General features: G+C 33.8%; 1 protein-coding gene across 2 annotated transcripts in view; it reads left to right on the top strand.

Annotated features, from left to right (window-relative positions):
• The window catches only part of MESR3 (misexpression suppressor of ras 3), a 56,320-nt gene extending 42,750 nt beyond the window's left edge, over window positions 1–13,570 (top strand). For both annotated transcript variants that reach the window (XM_074134229.1, XM_074134228.1), the window contains exon 3: window positions 12,677–13,570. In XM_074134229.1, the coding sequence (XP_073990330.1) occupies window positions 12,677–13,213 (537 nt within the window). In that variant the 3' untranslated portion in view covers window positions 13,214–13,570. The remainder of the gene's footprint in view (window positions 1–12,676) is intronic.
• Window positions 13,571–21,672: the final 8,102 nt, after the last annotated feature.

Raw genomic sequence — 21,672 nt, 5'->3', positions numbered from 1 at the left:
CCAGACTGTAACCCACTCACATCCTGTCGGATCTGATAAATAATATTCCAAGGAGGATGTGTTTCTGCATTAACAGCCGGCGGCCATAAAATAGGGTGGTTATACTTGAATCTCCTCTTTGACCCTTTATGGTCTGGCATAGCTCCTTCACTCCCTCCACTTGGACCATATCGCCTACCTGGCCTGAGGACACCGACCTCTCATCTATAGAGAGTCCCTCCTAGGTGCTAGTAGTATTACCAGTCTCTTGTTGTGCTCCTGCATCTCTCATCTCCTCCAAGGTTATTCACTTTTGATATCTCTACCTCACTCGTTCACTCTATTGCCTCTTTAAAAAAGAATTTTTGTTACATGGTTTCCTGTTTGAAAAGTATTTATAACTTAACAAGTTTTAAAAGTCATGCATCCGAAGAGATTGCAGATTGTAATGTGGCCGTTTATCCCCTTATTCTACGCCAACTTAGTCTTTCTTCGGAGTTAGCCAGTTTAATACGAATAGATTTTCATTCCATTGGCAAGAAATAAAAAAAATTATAATAATCTTGTCATTATCCAATAAATAATTTTCGTAATAAACATGTAGGCAAATAACTTGTAGGATTTTACATTTGACTTGGAATATTCGTTGCATTTTATAGTAAATTTTTATTCAAATATTCTTTATAAGCTTATCTTAATTAATATTATGATTTGATGTTCCCTAAAAAAGTCTCGCTGGGAGAATTATTTATTTTTTCCTCTGCGTATCAATATCTGAAGTTCTTTGCGCCCAGAGCTTCATACAGACAACACTGTCCATCACCGGACATTAAGGTATAAGGAGCCCCAGGAAAAAGAAAAAATCTAAGGGAGCGGGATTCAGGCCCGTAATTTCTGGGTGAATCCACTAAGATAACCACTAAGCTAATCCCTTTCCTGTTTCTAAAAATTATTTTGTAAATCGTGAATAATTTATTAAAACTGTGTTCACCAATCATTAAATTTAAATAATTGCTGTTTTGAATGGCAACTTTAAAATAGGTACTCCATTCATTGACCAATTACGCTCGCGTCCAGATAATATTTGCTTGGTGGAGTTAGGGGATAGAAGGATTGATAAGCCAATAGAAATTGTTCACATTTCACGATTTAATACGCCACAGATATATAACCTTGTTTCTGAAGATTCGCCTCCTCTAAAATCTTCTATTACGTCATCACTATAAGAAGGTTCTTCACTTCTCCTCTTTTTTTTAGTGTAAAGAAATAAACAACATCAATAATTCAACTGTTGATGATCTCATCTCTTACTTGTAGATATGATGAATACAATATATACCTTTTATTTTAATGTAAAGAGCTAAGATTTTTTTCGTACCGATCTGGTCACGTAAATAAATTTCACTCAAAAAGTTAGTTAAATCGATATGTGTTCACTACAATAAAGTATTGTGGTTAAAGGAGGGCGCACAGGACGCAGCGGCTCCCAGAACTGCCACAAAAATCAATTTTTATGAAGAGGCATTGTACTGTCGGAAGTCCGGTCGCTTCTCTTTCTCTAAAATGCCTTTAATAGAATATTTGTACTGGAAATGGTTTAACCAAAACTTTATAGCCGCATCCTCTGGTGTTACCTAAGAGAATTTCGGTGTACATACATGTACAGTGTCGAACAAAAGTCCACATACCCCACAATATTTCAGGGATTTCCAAAATAAAGAATTATTAGAGTAAAAAATGTGATTTTAACATTTGTAACTATTGTTACTAAATATAAATATGGGAGATGAAAAGACCTCTGCCATCTCCCATTGCATATTTTAAAGAAAATTTGGGAATTTTATCTTTTATAGAAAAGGAGAAAAAAATTGTCAAAGTTGGGTGTTTTTCAAAGTTACGCTTTTTCGTACAGTTTTTGACGATCAACCCTTATACAACTGTCCTACCGGACAGTTTTAATAAATAAAAAGATCGAAGTTCATGCCTGAACAAAAGTCCACCCACAGAATTGATAAATTCAATATTATAATAATACTTACTAGTTAGGGTGAATCTTAATATTTACAAATATATTAGTTTTAGTCGAAATGTGAATATACGCGGATCTGAGTTAGTTTAGAATTTATTATTATTTAAAATGGGTTCACCAAAGAAAGGAAATTCCTGTGTCAGAATTCAGATTAATAGTTAAATTAAGGGAAGGGATTAGCTGTGCGGTTAGCGTACTGGACTCTCACGCGGAGGTCCCGGGTTCGAATCCAGCTGCTGACCCTTAGATTTTCTCTTCCTAGGAGCTTCTTACAGCTCACTGCCCGGTGATGGACACTGTTGTCTGTAACGAGAGAATACTGTCTGGAGGCCGGCAGTGCACTGAAAAAAGCTCCGGGCGCCAATAATCTTAGATGTTGACGCGCCTTAAACATAAAAAACAAAAAAAATATTAAATTAAATAATCAAGGATTTTCATATCGTAACATTACAAACATTATTCAAAAAAGGCCCCGCGAGATATCCTTTCCGACCTAGATAAAAGACAAATTTTCATGGTGTATGCAGACTTTTGTTCGGCACTGTATATATTATTTCTGTTTCATTTAAAACATACACTAATTCGTAAAAAAAATCTCTTCAAATTCGTAAAAACTGTAAAAAGTAAATAAAGTTAGTTTCCATCTTCTACACAGAAATGTGGTTGTATACATAAAATTACGTATATCTGAGAATGTTAAAAAACAGAACAATTACAGTAAATAATTTAACATAATAAAAAAAATAACATTAAGAAAGAGCTGACTGCAGTTAGTTATATTAAAAGAATCGTTAATGAGGAAACTGGCCATTAAAACAATTAAAACATGTTGAAGACCTAATGAACGGGAGAGCCAGTTAGTTGTTGATGGTTCACATGTAGAATGCTATATTTTGTAGAAACTTTGTGTTACAATCACTTTTTATCCTCGTAAAGGTTTTGAAATTAAAAAAGAAAAAACCCTAAAGGGGATAAATACCATCTAAAAGCCTAATAGAAATTCTAAGGATACTTCTGTGGCAAGGAGGTGGTTGGGAGTTTCGTCTACGACCCATTGGACGTAAACAACTAAAATAGGAAAAATAGGCATTACTTTATTCTACATTAATGTACAAAAAATATCCATTTATTTACTTAATTTACTTTAAATGAAACAAAATTCTTAGATATGTTGCTATTTACCATAACTAACCTTCATGTTAATAAAGTAAATAATGGAATATGAACTGTGACCTTATAACTAGTTCTGATAAACTTGGCACAGTTGTGAATGTCATACACGAACTCTGGATGCGCGTAGAATAAGTTCAGGAAACCTTTGAAGTAAAGTCAACAAAGTAATAAATTCTGCTTTTTTTTTTATAATTTTGTTGAAATAAAAATTGGCAAACTAGAAGAAATATCAAGCTACCCTTTGCTAGCTTAAATTTAAAATAATAAACATAAGTGATTTGTTAAGGAGTTTACTGCAAGATAATAGTGTTTGCCTTATAGTTGTGTTCACTTTTGACCTTTTAACTCTTTTAGGGTCAAACTGGCTAGCTAGTTTTAGAATTCATATTTCTAGATCTCTTTATAATGGACGGTTTTGTTTTTATTTCTATTAAACTCCACATATAATCTATCTAAGAAATCAAATTAAAACTTATTAAAACCAAATAAAATTGTAATCTGTGCTACTTTAATACTTAGTTTCCGTAGACAGCTTAGTTGACTTAGATTGGGCAAAAATAATTAATTATCAAGTTCACGAATTGACCGTATTAATACGAGGGTCGTTTGAAAAGTCCGTGCAAAAATAAAAACTACTTAATTTTTTGAGGTAAACCTTTTTTATTTTTCAACATAGTCTCCTTTTAGGCTTATACACTTCGTCCAACGCTGCTCTAGTTTGTTGATCCCTTCCGAATAATAGGATTTGTACAAGTCTGAAAAATAGCCATTCGTTTCTGCAATCACCTTCTCGTTTGAATAAAATCTTTTTCCCGCCAGCCATTTCTTCATATTGGGGAACAAATAGTAGTCCGAGGGAGCCAAGTCTGGTGAATAGGGGGGATGTGAAACGAGTTGGAACCCTATTTCCATTAATTTTGCGACCACAACTGCTGAGGTGTGAGCTGGTGCGTTGTCGTGATGGAAAAGGACTTTTTTGTGGGGCCAATCGTGGGCGTTTTTCTTGCAGCACGGTTTTCAAACGGTCCAATAACGATGAATAATATGCACCTGTAATAGTTTTACCCTTTTCCAGATAGTCGATGAGGATTATTCCTTGCGAATCCCAAAAGACAGTCGCCATAATCTTTCCGGCCGAAGGAACGGTCTTCGCCTTTTTTGGCGCAGATTCCCCCTTGGTAACCCATTGTTTAGATTGTTCTTTGGTCTCAGGAGTGTAGTGATGTATCCATGTTTCATCCACAGTGACGAAACAGCTTAAAGTCCTGCGGATTCTTCTGGAACTGCTGCAAACCGTCCTTGCAACACTTCACACGATTTCGTTTTTGGTCAAGCGTGAGCAATCGCGGCACCCCCATCTTGCGGATAGCTTTGTCATGTCCAAATGTTGATGCAAAATATTATGTACCCGTTCATTGGAGATGCCCACAGCACTAGCAATCTCACGCACCTTCACTCTTCTGTCATCCATCACCATAACATGGATTTTATCAATGATTTCTGGAGTAGTAACCTCAACAGGGCGTCCAGAACGTTCAGCGTCACTTGTGCCCATATGGCCACTTTGAAAATTTTGAAACCACTTATAAACTGTTCTAATCGAAGGTGCAGAGTGACCATAATGTTTATCAAGCTTCTCTTTAGTCTCCCGAGGCGTTTTGCCTTTCATAAAGTAGTGTTTAATCAACACACGAAATTCTTTTTCGTCCATTTTTTGAAAATCACTCGACTTCCTCGAATCAAACGAATGCCAAACACAAAGAAATAGACCGATCTGGCTGAAACTTGGTGTGTGTTCTTCCAAGAGATGCTACTAACTAAACATAACCTCGATACGCGCCAGTAGTGCTATCTCTCTGACTTTGCACGGACTTTTCAAACGACCCTCGTACAGTATTCACAAAATGAGTGCACAATTGCGCAAGTGCAGTTATTAGGTATATATGTATAACTAATGAACGTTCAGGCTTTGTTTATTCGTAATGATTTCATATTAAAGTAAAATTTGCATACTAAAATGACTTCCAAATTACCAGTATAAACAACGTTTTATTTTTGTTTGTTTTTTTCGAAAAATATCTTGGAATAGGCTAAAGAAGAAGCTGCTACTTACATCGATTCACTAATTTCTTGTTATGTTTGTAAGAACTGTAGAAGTGATTCAATTTGATGAATACTAGTTGGAAGAAGCTGCAGTTAGGTCCAAACACGACTAACAGGGCCAGTTAATTGTAATGAAAAGAGATTTAGATAGAAAATTGGCAGTAGTAAAAGTCAATCTTGTGCCTCTTGTTTACTCACAATAGTAGAAACACTTGAAATAATGTGATTGGCCGATCTATTGAAGATTAAAATCCATTCCAAGAAATATTTGTATGTGCTTCTAGTATTATATTTTGTTTAAAGATAATTCAGTTCACTGCCTGTTGTATAAGTTTTATAACCTATCCAACTAAAACCAAAACTAAACACTTAGTTTTACTCATAATGTGTATAATCGATATACTTTCCCTCTAAGTTAACATATACTGCCAACTATGTTAATAATATAATACACACAAGAACATTGGCCATCACCAATGTGTTAGTGATCTAGTCTAAATTTCTAATCAACCCGTCGGCCATTGTGCGCGCATATTTTTATAGAGAAAACTGTTTCACTTCTTCTTTTTCTCCTTTTTTTTATTTATTTATTTTGTAAAAGTTCTCCATCTCCAGTTATAATAAATTCCAGGCGTGTTATAATCCAGACAAAAACACACCTTTCATTTTAATTTTTTTTTATTTATCGAAGACACGCAAATATCGTTCTATTTTCTACATTCCTGCGTCTTGTTAGAAGAAAGTATTGTAATTGAGTAGATATTTAATTTTTTGGTTTCCTCTGGGAATTACCCGTTTTGTTGTCCCTGAAAAAAGGGTTCTTGCTGTATGTGGGTAAGTTGTTTTTTTTGGGGGGTTTATTTTAGTAAAATGGCTGTTCAACAGACACCTAGTTGGGAAATTTTCCAATTGTGTCGTGGAAAAAAGAAAAATAAATAAACATTACTAGATCTTACTGGCGTAAGGGAAAGCGTATAGCGATTGTTGACTCATTTCTTGATAGTGAGGTGCCATCGAATATATATTTTTTGGAGTACTGTTGAAAGCGGAAATGTGTGATTACAGATTGGCATTTTTATGGAAAAGCTCGCTAATTGTTGGACAGATTTTTAAAAGAAAAATTGCCCCCCCAAAAAGCATACTAACTTTCCGTTGCTGTTTTAAGCTGCACTTTCTATCTCAACTTAAAATAAATTTTGCTCACAAAAGCATAAAACTAGAACAGTTAAGTGAATGTTGTAAAACAAGTGTACTGTAGTGTCCAAAGACTAAAGACACGTACCAGTAGTCTAAAGATCTGTATTCCAACCATAGTCGTATAAGTCTTGAATAGCATTTATGCTATGTCTGGTATAGTTTTTTTTTTTTTAATCTGATTTCTTAGCCAAGATTTAGTGAATAATCTCATGGTTTGTCATGTTTGTATCTGATTATTGGTCAGGTCAAAAGTTCAAGTTATTTCTCCGTTGAAATCAAATTAATCTCATGACCTTTTCAATTTTGATCCTAGAAATTCGTGAAGAGCAGCTCTCTCTCTCCACAGGATTATCCAAATTTATTCCTAAGTCAGTTTTCATAAATTAATTCTTTGAAAACTAATTATAAAGAATAAATTTTGGGTTATTGGAAATCGAATCAACCATACTCATTTTCCAAAAAATAAAAATATACTTAAATGTTTTATTTTAGATTATATTCAATATTTCTTTTATATATCTATATGAATACTTGACATAATTGGTTGTAGATAAATTATTATTCATGTAAACCCTTATTTATATCACTAAAAACTGATAATCGATTTCATTTCATACTTTTTCTGTTAAAATACAATTGTTATTTTGCAACTTAAACGAACAGACATACGTACTTTATCATTGTTCTACAAACAAAAAACTGAAGTGAAAAATAATCTCATAATTTTTAAAAAACAAAATAACTTTGGATTTTCTTCATTGTGAAAATATCAGCAACTCATTTTCTTTTATTTATTTTTTTTAATGATTTAAGGCGCGTCAATATCTAAGGTTATTGGCGCCAAGAGCTTTTTTCAGTGCACTGCAAGCCTCCGGACAGTGTTCTCTCTGTCCATCACCGGACAGTGAGCTGTAAGAATCTCCTAGAAAGAGAAAATCTAAGGGATTCGAATCCGGGACCTCTGCGTGGGAGTCCAATACGCTAACCGCATAGCTAATCCCTTCCCTAGCAACTCATTTAATACTGATTAATCTTACGTAAGTGAACAGGGAGGAACGTATGACGGTAATGGAACTTTAGAGCACTTCTTTCTCGCAGTAGTGTCCCAAAGTTAATTTTTCTTGAAAAATATAACAGATAAAAGGATTCACTTACGGAATCAGTACCTTTAAGTATTAAAAAATCTTATGAACCATATCAGAGAAAAATTTCAAAATTTTATTCCAGAACCAAGGAAGTAAACGTATTTTTTCCCCCCAAATAGACTTCTGAAGGCAAAACAGAAAGAGTCAGAAATTATGGAAGTGATGTAGAATATCTGTTGGAACAGAAAAAGTTCGTTTTGATTAAGAAGATGCAGAAATGAAGATTGAGTACTTGAGAGAGAACTGAAATGAACCAGGGATACAGGAGGATGATTAGTGTTGAGAAGAAGATTTGGCATTTCTTTTGAATAAAGCATAAAAGGTAGAAGTGGATTGGTTAAGGATAGATTATCATATCCTTAAGGAAAAAAAAAAGATGTAAGGATTTTTACTGTAGACCGAGGAAATCCACAAAAAAATTGGAATCTCCTGAAGGATTCCCGTCCTTATATACATATGTACTAATTGATGAGGAATCCCCCAAATTATTTAATATTCAAAATATAACTTAATGTAACAGAAAACAGGTAGAGTATTTATTTTTTCCGGCGCATCAACGTCTATGACCATTAGCGCCTGGGTTTCTTATTATTGAAGAACTTCTCAAGAAAGTAATTTTCCAATTCTAAACAAATTTTCTAAAGTATTTTCTCTATTTTAGGAGAAAACTTGTTCACCAAAAAAATGAAAGTCGATTATTCTAATTTTGTAATGAAAGAAAAAGTGCCACCTTTGGCAGTCATTCTTTTGTTTACTAATACACTTGTCAATCTGTGTCAAGATATCACTTGATTACACTTCTACCTTATTAGTATGTAAATAACCTAAAAGTGAATTAACTATTGAAAGTGTTCTTATAGTAATTTTGCTTTTTTTCATTGTCATCTTTTAGTTAAAAATATAATTTACTGTACTATGTTACTAACATTATGTTTTCCGGGATTGTTGTAAACGTTATTTTTGTTAAATAATAAATATAGTGTTCACCAATGGATCGCGATAAGTTATTTTCGTTCTGTAATTTTTGGCAATATTTTTGTTTTCTGCCTTTAAATAAAATAGTGTCGTAGATAAACAAAAAATAAGTAATCAACGTACAGGGATAACCAATAAAAAAAATTTATAATGATTGTAGTGTGAAATAATTAGGCGGTTTCATTTAATTTTAATTTATTTTTTCCAATCGTTTGCATTTAGGATGCAATATCCTGCAATAATTTCTAAATACATAAACAAGTATGTGTGACGAGCTTGCGCAAGAAATATTTCCTTCATAATAAGAATGAAGAAATAATAAGAAATAAACCAATGCATTTTATAAAATCAATTATGTATTATTAATTATGATAGTCGATGGCTTCTAAAATTGCACTGGAATTACACCTTTTACAAAGTAGTAAATTTTTTAATAGAGTTTCAAGCACAAATTTACAAATAACTCAACTCTTCAGTGGCTTTGAATGCCGATAGTATTTCACCTTTGTACAGTCTAAAGGATTAGTCTTAATACTATAGTTTTGTTTTTTGCTCAATAGTTCCCAGGACCTTGAGTTAGTATTTATTATTCAAATGTGTGGCTACAACTGGTCTCTCGGGAAGGATGCTTGTACAACCTCCGTTTTTTTTTACAGTACCTCTACCTATTTCGTGTTTCCAGGTAGCCAATTCATTTTATATTTATACCACCAGGCTTACAATATTTATAGTCTTACCATTCAACTGGTATTTCTCTAGTTGAAATTATTTTCTCTCACTTGGTTAAGGGAAATAGTTAGATAATGTCAAATATTCGATTTCGTGTTTTTCACTGATAAATATCCGATTTTAAGTTCTCTGAGTTGATTGAAAGATTATATTTAGTACGAGGTGTGGCTTTTAAATAACGAGACTATTGCTGTAAAACATTTTATTTTAAATTTAAACATATTTAGTTATTATCACCTTCAATATACAGCCCTCCACTATCCCTACAACGTTCCATGCGAATTTACCATTGTTCGAAACAGTGCTGGAAGTCTTTTTCTGTCAGCTCCAGGCATGACGCGTGCCTTCTTTTTCTTTCACTCAGCTTCAACGGACTGAAATCGTGTTCCTTTTAATGCAGATTTGACTTTAGGGAACAGAAAAAAGTCATATGTGGTCAGGTCAGGCGAATAAGGCGGAGATGGCCTAAAACTGGGATGTTGTACTTGGCTAGTAACGTCTTGTGACAAACAATGCAGTGTGAGCCGGCGCGTTGTCTTGATGGAGAGAACCCCGTGACTTGTTCTTTCACAAAGCGGGCCGTTTTTTCCTTACTCTTTCCACGGAGTTGAGCAAGCACCTCACGGTAGTAATGTTGATTAATTATAATCGATATTTTCATCCGTATTGGACGTGGAAGAGCGACACGGGCGGTCATCATCTCCGACGTCTTCTCGGCCATCTTGGAAACGCTTGAACCACACTCAAAAACTTGCGCACGTGATAAACATTCATCGCCATAAACTTCTTTTAATAAAAGATAAGTTTCAGTAGCGGTTTTCACCATCATGTGAAATTTCACGACAATTCGTTGCTTCTACTACATGTGCAGTACCACGTTTTCGGCAGAACGAAACTAACACCACTTACGCAAACGACGGTTCCGATCAGACAGGATTTCTCTACAAACACGTGAGCCACTGCAATCGAAAGAGAAGGCTTTACGCTGCACAGCTGTCGGTCGTTAGGATTTGGCGCATGCATAGTTCTTCTGTAGCAGCACCAGTCTCGTTATTTAATAGCCACACCTCGTATGCTGTTAATGATTTACTACCTCTAAGTCTATTGTGGTTCATGAATACTCGAGGGCTTACCCGCTACAGCTCTCCAACTGCCGAAATTCAATGCTATTCTTCTTTTTCACATAGACCAGTTTACTAAAAACACATTCCGCAATTTCAGGAGACGTTGAAAACCTTCCAGATTCCAACTGATTTTCTTGTCCAGATTAGAGTTCCACTTTAACAATTGGTAGGCATATAATCTTCTACCCTTTAGAAGCAAGTGATACTCCTAGAGTGAAGGTGATCTGATTAAATTTGTCTTGATTCAATTTAGTTCTCCATTTGTTAAACCATTACTCGTCAAGAAGTGGTAAGATGTTCTTTCAAGTTTCGATCACCGAATCTTCGGAGGATATGCGAAGTTCGTGTACTTTGTGAACAGTATAGGTTTAAGAATACTCTCTAAGGCTCAGAATATATTATTTTATGGCAATCACGGAGGCCTTTGCGGTTTAATGGCGCAGCCCTGTTAAGCTATAATGGCGGTTATGATAGGGTATTTGATATAAGGGTCTTAGATTATATTTGAATGTGACAGTATAAGAAATTTCGCCTCCGTCCATGTTTATTGAGGACGTAAAGTCTAAATTATACTTTACTTTTATTAAAATTATACTTTTACTTTAATTTTTATTATTATTTATCTACCATATTAAAAATATCTTTTAGTTAAAGTTCATTGGACTTGAAAATTTAGATTAACAAGCTATTAATTAAATTAATAAAATTAGAAAGTAACATCCTTCATATACATATTTTTTAATTGATATAAGTAATTAATAAGGACATTTCTAAATTTGTTTTGTATGTATCCTTCATCTTAATTAATTTAAGAATTATGTATTATAAATTTTGTAATTTCCTTAAAAAGTAGCTTGCATTTATATGGGAGAATATTGTGTAAACCAAAAAACAAAAGATCAAATATTAAATAGTGAAGAATATTTAATATTAAATTTAAAATAAAAAGATTACGCGTGTATATGTATATATTGGTTTTATAAAATAGAAAGCTGAAAAGTGTGTTCAGCTGGCAATATGCTAATACAATTATTCAGGCTAACGAAAGTGTATACTTTCATGACTCATATTAATAATAATGACGACTTCCACTCCGTTAAGATTTCTTTAAAAGCTATTTAATGGGTAAAAAACACACTGAGGCAGAAAGAGAAGTGAAATTTTTTTTGTTTAAATTAAAGTTTTTATTAAAGCTGTTTTTATTTAAAATAATTAATGAATGAGTATGATCTTAAATTTGTTCACCGCTCAAAGAACTTATTTAACTAAAAAGTTGAACATTTAAAATCAAACGGCTCTAATATCCTGCTTGAATAGCGTGCCATCTTCAGGTTGCGCTATCAAATATTTGGCTTCCTGCGTCGTGAAAAGACCATTTCTCTAAAAGACTAGGTAACATCCTGGACTTTGAGAGAAGGGGAGATTTTATTAACTAGACCAGGGATGGCGAACCTTTTTGAGACGTGGGTCAAATTTTGTTCATTTTTTTTTCTTTTAGTACTAGTTCTTGGGTCCACTAATGCCCATTTACACATTTTCAAAACTAAACATCTTTAAAATTCAGTTGGCTTAACGGGTAAAACGGGACCGAAACAAGTGGCTATGGAAGTCTCTTTTTACAAACATAACTGAACAAAACCTTACAAAAGTGTGTGTTTTATCTGAAGAAAAATCTAAATATGGTTATTTGCTTTGGGTTGTCGATTTTTTTTAACAAACAAAATATGAGTAAATTTATACATTTTATTTGATATTTTGTAAACACTTTTGCTTTATTTCAAATACTACAAAAGCATTTGTCGTCATTTGCGTTTTAGAACTGTAATGATCAAACTAAAGGTTATAAATTGCATTTAAATTGCTTTTGTGTCAATGCGTGATTGGAAAAAAATACAGATAGAATATAAATTATCCACACAATTAGAAAATCTAAATCAACCCGCGTAAACAAACAAATGGTTGCCCAGCAATTGTGGGTCAGTGAAAAAGCTTGTGTGTGCGGGTCATAGGTTCGCCATCACTGAACGAAACTGTATCTTTGGAATAGTACAATCAACCTCTTTGCTGCGGTGCCTTAGAGAATGATAATACTCGTAATAATGAGAATAGATGTCGATAACTAGTTCTCATTAAGTTCTAGTGAATGGCTAAAAGATTAATCTCATTTATAACTTTAAGTTGTTTGTATAAAAATAATTATATTTCTAAAATCTTTGTTACAGGTATTCGTGTGCGGCTCATTGGTTAATCTGTACACAAGTCGAGGAGGTGAAAGAAGATGGACCCTACAATACACTGGAGTGCCGGTGGTACTGTTAGACACTGGTGAAGCCAGATCTAGAACATCGCGTGGCATTCGAATAGTATTAGCCGAACGAGGATCATCTTTCAGTTTGTGGGCGGACAAAATAGATAATCTTTCATCATACAGACAGAGTAGTGCATCATTTCATACAATGTGTCTGTCCACCGATCATTCAACCTTTGTCGGCCTGAGTTTCGACTGTGAGAGTGCCGCTCGTGAAATGTGGCAGCATATAGAACGATTGACGTCTTGCCCAGAGAATATCAGCCTATCGGTGCCCGGCTCCAGGAAGACTAAGCGAACTCCACCGCCTAGAGCACCATTGCCAGCTAAATCGCATATATCACAGCCGTGCTGTTTCCAGCACATCACCTCAGTTGGCACCACTGACAAACATAGACTGGTCTCCTTACAGACATTACTGCCCCCGTCCAAAGTGCCTCCAAATAAGTGAGCATCTCATATAAAAAACCAAGATTTACAATTTATTTGGGCCGACATTCAGGCATTCTCCTAGTCCACCAGATTTGTTAAATTAAGTAATAATTAATGATGAAGGGCAGCAAGCCTACTCTTACGTATATATATATATTAAGTATATCTTTTGTTCTTTTTAAATATAATTATAAATATATGAAATTAATTTTGTTTTTAACTTTGTACTTCCTCCAGTATTAAGGGCAGTGAGTAGATATGCTTACAGAATATTGAACTATTTGTTTTATGTTTATTGTTTTGTTAACATTTAAAAAAAAATTTGTCAAATATAAATGTATAAATATCTTACAGAAAATATATTTAGCGGTAGTAATTTTGTTTTCTTTCCTTTAAGCATTAACATTTAGAAGATGCATAGTTTTACGAAGTTGTAAGTGCAACCAAACAGATTTTGGGTACATCCTCACAACTTTTGTCCTACTGCATTTTCCAACAACACCTTAGCCCAGAGTCTTTGGCAAATGACGATAGATTGTCATCAAACTACATACACCGCTGCTAAAAATCTTCTTTTTTTTCTTTATGAACCAATGTAAGAAGCAAGATTAACTTTCAAGCCAAATTTCTGAGCTATTTTGCTCACCTCCAACTGTCCTTGAATGTACACATCTCGTTCATAAGATAAGTCTTCATTAAAATCAAGACTGGAGACAAAATGTACATCAATAAGAAAAGCACTTAAGATATATTAAGCACTAAATGAAAACAAGAAAAACTGATCTAGAACAAATAAAATAGTTTATATACTACTTAAAGTGGTACTAAGTTTTCAATTGTGTTTACAAAGAAGCAGGAAATGTCACTAGAAGTCATCAGTAGAGTAAACATTGCTTTTAGGTAGCATATTACGAGCTTTTATTTTACAACAAACTACTGAAGCTTTTTTCTCCAAAATAATAAAATGTTTAAGGTAGTCAATGAGAAAACTCTAATTAGTTTTAATTATAGATTAAAGTGATGAAGTTTTTACTATTAAAGTTTTCTGGGAGTACCATTTAGCATTATTTTAGATATTAGTTGTTAGCGACAGTAATTTTATGCAGCTTTTCTTGCATGAACATGTTGATTATTCTCACTATTGTTTTCGAACATTCCAAATCTGAATGACCCTATTTATATCATTATATAACACAATACTGACTTTGATTTCGACCAACTTCGACAAAAATTAAACTTTTCTTTTTGCATAATCCAGGTCCATAAGTTTTTCTGTTTTCGAATTTCCAGTTTCGAATCTGAACGTCCCTTATTAAAACTGTCCGGTAGGACAGTTGTATAAGGGTTGTACAATTAGCATTGATTTCCTTTTTGTCAGATTAAGGAATCATTAATTTTCTAATTCATCCAACAATTCCTACTTTGTGTACGTTTTTTTATTCTTTTAAGATCTGATAATGAGCGAATTCATTTGTAACATCCAGTAATACAGAGGGTATTCAACATGGTGAAAGGTATTTCTCGTTTCTTCTTATTCTAGAGTATAATTCCGAAATACTTTTGTTTAAAAAGGTACATCTTCATACTTAAAGATACTGTGAGTACCAACAAACGCTGTACCAGATTCTTATTGTGAACGACAGAAATTATACACTTCTGCTTAATAGAGAATTCTTTTTTTTTCACCCACCTGTTTTAAACTTTTATTTTCAAAGTTTAGTGGCTAAGAATATACCACACAGCTCTAGCAAGAAAGTATTAGCTAGCTTTACCTGGAATTCCTTATTTTATACCCCTAACATTCTATATCTATGCCAGGGCTAGATTCTAGACATCAGGTCGGTTTCTTTGGGATGCGAAGATTCAGAAAAAAATGGAAAAATACTAAATATTCATTAGTTTTACTGGAATTTTCTTGTTTTTTGTTCCTACGCTGTATTTTTATGCCAGGCGAATATTATTCACATTAGGTTGACTAGTTTTGAATTTTTAAGGTTTAGAAAAAGGGAAAAATACCAAATCCACTTAGTTTTGCTGGAATTTCCTTGCTTTCTGTTTCTAACATTGTATTTTTATGCCAGGCGTTTGTAATACACATTAAGTGTGCTAGTTTTGGTTGTAGTAGTTTAGAAAATATCGAAAAATACAAAGTCTTGATTAGGTTTGTTGGAGTTTCCTTTATTTCGTTTTTCAACTTAATATTTTCAGGCCAAGCTTATATTATACTCATTAGGTCGACTAGTTTTGGATGTAGAGATTTAGTTAAAATAGAAAGTTTCAAATTTTTCTTAGCTTTTCTGGAATTCTTTAATATCTTCCTTTGTGATTAACCAGGCATACACATAAATGCACAACATTGATGTAAAATTTCCGCAGGCAGAACAAGACAACAATGAAAGATCTCTGGAACTCATTCCCGACGAAACGGAAGACGAGCATTACGATTATTAACGGTATCAATTTACATTCGTAACACATAAAAATGAAACTAGTCCACCTGCATTTTAATACTAATAGAGCACGTGGACTTTTAAACGGACTAGGTACTGCAATATCATGGCTAACAGGTAATATGGACTCTAAAGATAAAGCTAAATATGAAAAAATACTTAGTCAAGTACCAGACCAACGAATATCATTTACTACATAATGTTGAAAAACTATTGTCATTTAACAAAAGACTCCAAGAAGAATACAATAGAGAAATCAAAATCCTACACCCAAATAATCTAAACTAAATAACTACAATACTTTAAATTAAAGTCTAACGAATCTAATGCCGTAGAACTGAACCAACAATACTGATTTCTATCCAGTGCACTTAATCTAAATAACAAAATAAATGATTTAGAAACAAGTCTAAAATTTTTTAATTAAACGTTTTACATTCAAGCAGTTTAACACTTAAAATTATACTTCTTTATTAGAAAGAACAGAAATGTAGCCCAAATAGTGTAAGAGTGTTGATTTTTCCAATTTTCCAATGAATTTTACTTCTTATCACAGAAAGAAGATCGACCACAGATCTACAAAACAGCTTTGGCCTTAATGTTAAATGTCAGTTACAGAAACAACGGTAATGTAGCCCACATAGTATAAGATATCTGATTTTTCCAATGGTTTTTCCTCCTTATCATTCAAACAAGATCGATCACAGATCTACTAACCAGCATTGGCTTTAATGAAGAATGCAAAATATAGAAGCGACGGAAATCTTCCACAAGTAGGACAAGATTTCTGATTTTTCCAATGTATTTTACTTCGTATTTCTCAAGGAAGATCGACCATAGATCTACAAAACAGCTTTGGCCTTAATGTTAAATATCAGTTACAGAAACAACGGAAATGTAGCCCAAATAGTAAAGATTTCTGATTTTTCCAATGTATTTTACTTCGTATTCCTCAAGGAAGATCGACCATAGATCTACAAAACAGCTTTGGCCTTAATGTTAAATATCAGTTACAGAAACAACGGAAATGTAGCCCAAGTAGTACAAGATTTCTGATTTTTCCAATCTATTTTACTTCTTATTTCTCAAGGAAGATCGACCATAGATCTACGAAACAGCTTTGGCCTTAATGTTAACTGGCAAATGTAGAAACGACGGAACTGTAGCCCAAGTAGTACTAGATTTCTGATTTTTCCAATGTATTTTACTTCTTATTTTTCAAGGAAGATCGACCATAGATCTACAAACCAGCATTGGCCTTAATGTTAACTGGCAAATATAGAAACGACGGAAATGTAGCCCAAGTAGTACTAGATTTCTGATTTTTCCAATGTATTTACTTCTTATTTCTCAAGGAAGATCGACAATAGATCTACAAAACAGCTTTGGCCTTAATGTTAAATATCAGTTACAGAAACATCGGAAATGTAGCCCAAGTAGTACAAGATTACTGATTTTTCCAATCTATTTTACTTCTTATTTCTCAAGGAAGATCGACCACAGATCTACGAAACAGCATTGGCTTTAATGAAGAATGCCAAATGTAGAAACGACGGAAACCTTCCACAAGTAGAACAAGATTTCTGATTTTTCCAATCTATTTTACTTCTTATTTCTCAAGGAAGATCGACCATAGATCTACAAACCAGCTTTGGCCTTAATGTTAAATATCAGTTACAGAAACAACGGAAATGTAGCCCAAGTAGTACAAGATTTCTGATTTTTCCAATCTATTTTACTTCTTATTTCTCAAGGAAGATCGACCATAGATCTACGAAACAGCTTTGGCCTTAATGTTAACTGGCAAATGTAGAAACGACGAAACTGTAGCCCAAGTAGTACTAGATTTCTGATTTTTCCAATGTATTTTACTTCTTATTTTTCAAGGAAGATCGACCATAGATCTACAAACCAGCATTGGCCTTAATGTTAACTGGCAAATATAGAAACGACGGAAATGTAGCCCAAGTAGTACTAGATTTCTGATTTTTCCAATGTATTTACTTCTTATTTCTGAAGGAAGATCGACAATAGATCTACAAAACAGCTTTGGCCTTAATGTTAAATATCAGTTACAGAAACATCGGAAATGTAGCCCAAGTAGTACAAGATTACTGATTTTTCCAATCTATTTTACTTCTTATTTCTCAAGGAAGATCGACCACAGATCTACGAAACAGCATTGGCTTTAATGAAGAATGCCAAATGTAGAAACGACGGAAACCTTCCACAAGTAGGACAAGATTTCTGATTTTTCCAATCTATTTTACTTCTTATTTCTCAAGGAAGATCGACCATAGATCTACAAACCAGCTTTCGCCTTAATGTTAAATATCAGTTACAGAAACAACGGAAATGTAGCCCAAGTAGTACAAGATTTCTGATTTTTCCAATCTATTTTACTTCTTATTTCTCAAGGAAGATCGACCATAGATCTACGAAACAGCTTTGGCCTTAATGTTAACTGGCAAATGTAGAAACGACGAAACTGTAGCCCAAGTAGTACTAGATTTCTGATTTTTCCAATGTATTTTACTTCTTATTTTTCAAGGAAGATCGACCATAGATCTACAAACCAGCATTGGCCTTAATGTTAACTGGCAAATATAGAAACGACGGAAATGTAGCCCAAGTAGTACTAGATTTCTGATTTTTCCAATGTATTTACTTCTTATTTCTGAAGGAAGATCGACAATAGATCTACAAAACAGCTTTGGCCTTAATGTTAAATATCAGTTACAGAAACATCGGAAATGTAGCCCAAGTAGTACAAGATTACTGATTTTTCCAATCTATTTTACTTCTTATTTCTCAAGGAAGATCGACCACAGATCTACGAAACAGCATTGGCTTTAATGAAGAATGCCAAATGTAGAAACGACGGAAACCTTCCACAAGTAGGACAAGATTTCTGATTTTTCCAATCTATTTTACTTCTTATTTCTCAAGGAAGATCGACCATAGATCTACAAACCAGCTTTCGCCTTAATGTTAACTGGCAAATATAGAAACGACGGAAATGTAGACCAAGTATTACTAGATTTCTGATTTTTCCAATGTATTTTACTTCTTATTTCTCAAGGAAGATCGACCATAGATCTACAAAACTGCTTTGGCCTTAATGTTAACTGGCAAATATAGAAACGACGGAAATGTAGCCCAAGTAGTACTAGATTTCTGATTTCTCCAATGTATTTTACTTCTTATTTCTCAAGGAAGATCGACCATTGATCTACAAAACAGCTTTGGCCTTAATATTAACTGGCAAATGTAGAAACGACGGAAATGTAGCACAAGTAGTACTAGTGTTCTGATTTTTCCAATGTATTTTACTTCTCATTTCTCAAGGAAGATCGACAATAGATCTACAAAACAGCTTTGGCCTTAATGTTAAATATCAGTTACAGAAACATCGGAAATGTAGCCCAAGTAGTACAAGATTTCTGATTTTTCCAATCTATTTTACTTCTTATTTCTCAAGGAAGATCGACCATAGATCTACGAAACTGCTTTGGCCTTATTGTTAAATATCAGTTACAGAAACAACGGAAATGTAGCCCAAGTAGTACAAGATTTCTGATTTTTCCAATGTATTTTACTTTTTATTTCTCAAGGAAGATCGACCATAGATCTACAAAACACCTTTGGCCTTAATGTTAACTGGCAAATGTAGAAACGACGGAAATGTAGCCCAAGTAGTACTAGATTTCTGATTTTTCCAATGTATTTTACTTCTTATTTTTCAAGGAAGATCGACCATAGATCTACAAACCAGCATTGGCCTTAATGTTAAATATCAGTTACAGAAACATCGGAAATGTAGCCCAAGTAGTACAAGATTTCTGATTTTTCCAATCTATTTTACTTCTTATTTCTCAAGGAAGATCGACCATAGATCTACGAAACTGCTTTGGCCTTATTGTTAAATATCAGTTACAGAAACAACGGAAATGTAGCCCAAGTAGTACAAGATTTCTGATTTTTCCAATGTATTTTACTTTTTATTTCTCAAGGAAGATCGACCATAGATCTACAAAACACCTTTGGCCTTAATGTTAACTGGCAAATGTAGAAACGACGGAACTGTAGCCCACGTAGGACAAGATTTCTGATTTTTCCAATGTATTTTACTTCTTATTTTTCAAGGAAGATCGACCATAGATCTACGAAACAGCATTGGCCTTAATGAAGAATGCCAAATATAGAAGCGACGAAAATCTTCCACAAGTAGGACAAGATTTCTGATTTTTCCAATCTATTTTACTTCTTATTTCTCAAGGAAGATCGACCATAGATCTACAAACCAGCTTTCGCCTTAATGTTAACTGGCAAATATAGAAACGACGGAAACGTAGCCCAAGTATTACTAGATTTCTGATTTATCCAATGTATTATACTTCTTATTTCTCAAGCAAGATCGACCATAGATCTACAAAACAGCTTTGACCTTAATGTTAACCGACAAATATAGAAACGACGGAAATGTAGCCCAAGTAGTACTAGATTTCTGATTTTTCCAATGTATTTTACTTCGTATTTCTCAAGGAAGATCGACCATAGATCTACATAACAGCTTTGGCATTAATGTTAAATATCAGTTACAGAAACAACGGAAATGTAGCCCAAGTAGTACAAGATTTCTGATTTTTCCAATCTATTTTACTTTTTATTTCTCAAGGAAGATCGACCATAGATCTACAAAACACCTTTGGCCTTAATGTTAACTGGCAAATGTAGAAACGACGGAAATGTAGCCCAAGTAGTACTAGATTTCTGATTTTTCCAATGTATTTTACTTCTTATTTTTCAAGGAAGATCGACCATAGATCTACAAACCAGCATTGGCCTTAATGTTAAATATCAGTTACAGAAACATCGGAAATGTAGCCCAAGTAGTACAAGATTTCTGATTTTTCCAATCTATTTTACTTCTTATTTCTCAAGGAAGATCGACCATAGATCTACGAAACTGCTTTGGCCTTATTGTTAAATATCAGTTACAGAAACAACGGAAATGTAGCCCAAGTAGTACAAGATTTCTGATTTTTCCAATGTATTTTACTTTTTATTTCTCAAGGAAGATCGACCATAGATCTACAAAACACCTTTGGCCTTAATGTTAACTGGCAAATGTAGAAACGACGGAACTGTAGCCCACGTAGGACAAGATTTCTGATTTTTCCAATGTATTTTACTTCTTATTTTTCAAGGAAGATCGACCATAGATCTACGAAACAGCATTGGCCTTAATGAAGAATGCCAAATATAGAAGCGACGAAAATCTTCCACAAGTAGGACAAGATTTCTGATTTTTCCAATCTATTTTACTTCTTATTTCTCAAGGAAGATCGACCATAGATCTACAAACCAGCTTTCGCCTTAATGTTAACTGGCAAATATAGAAACGACGGAAACGTAGCCCAAGTATTACTAGATTTCTGATTTATCCAATGTATTATACTTCTTATTTCTCAAGCAAGATCGACCATAGATCTACAAAACAGCTTTGACCTTAATGTTAACCGACAAATATAGAAACGACGGAAATGTAGCCCAAGTAGTACTAGATTTCTGATTTTTCCAATGTATTTTACTTCGTATTTCTCAAGGAAGATCGACCATAGATCTACATAACAGCTTTGGCATTAATGTTAAATATCAGTTACAGAAACAACGGAAATGTAGCCCAAGTAGTACAAGATTTCTGATTTTTCCAATCTATTTTACTTCTTATTTCTCAAGGAAGATCGACCACAGATCTACAAACCAGCATTGGCCTTAATGTTAACTGGCAAATGTAGAAACGACTGAACTGTAGCCCAAGTAGGACAAGATTTCTGATTTTTCCAATGTATTTTACTTCTTATTTCTCAAGGAAGATCGACCACAGATCTACATAACAGCTTTGGCCTTATTGTTAACTGGCAAATATAGAAACGACCGAAATGTAGCCCAAGTAGTACTAGATTTCAGATTTTTCCAAAGTAGTTTACTTCTTATTTCTCAAGGAAGATCGACCATAGATCTA

The sequence above is a fragment of the Rhodnius prolixus genome, unplaced genomic scaffold, assembly GCF_049639745.1.
Source record: "Rhodnius prolixus isolate KJV_2025 unplaced genomic scaffold, Rpr scaffold_10, whole genome shotgun sequence".
Lineage (NCBI taxonomy): Eukaryota > Metazoa > Arthropoda > Insecta > Hemiptera > Reduviidae > Rhodnius > Rhodnius prolixus.
This window is presented reverse-complemented; position numbering and strand designations above follow the sequence as displayed.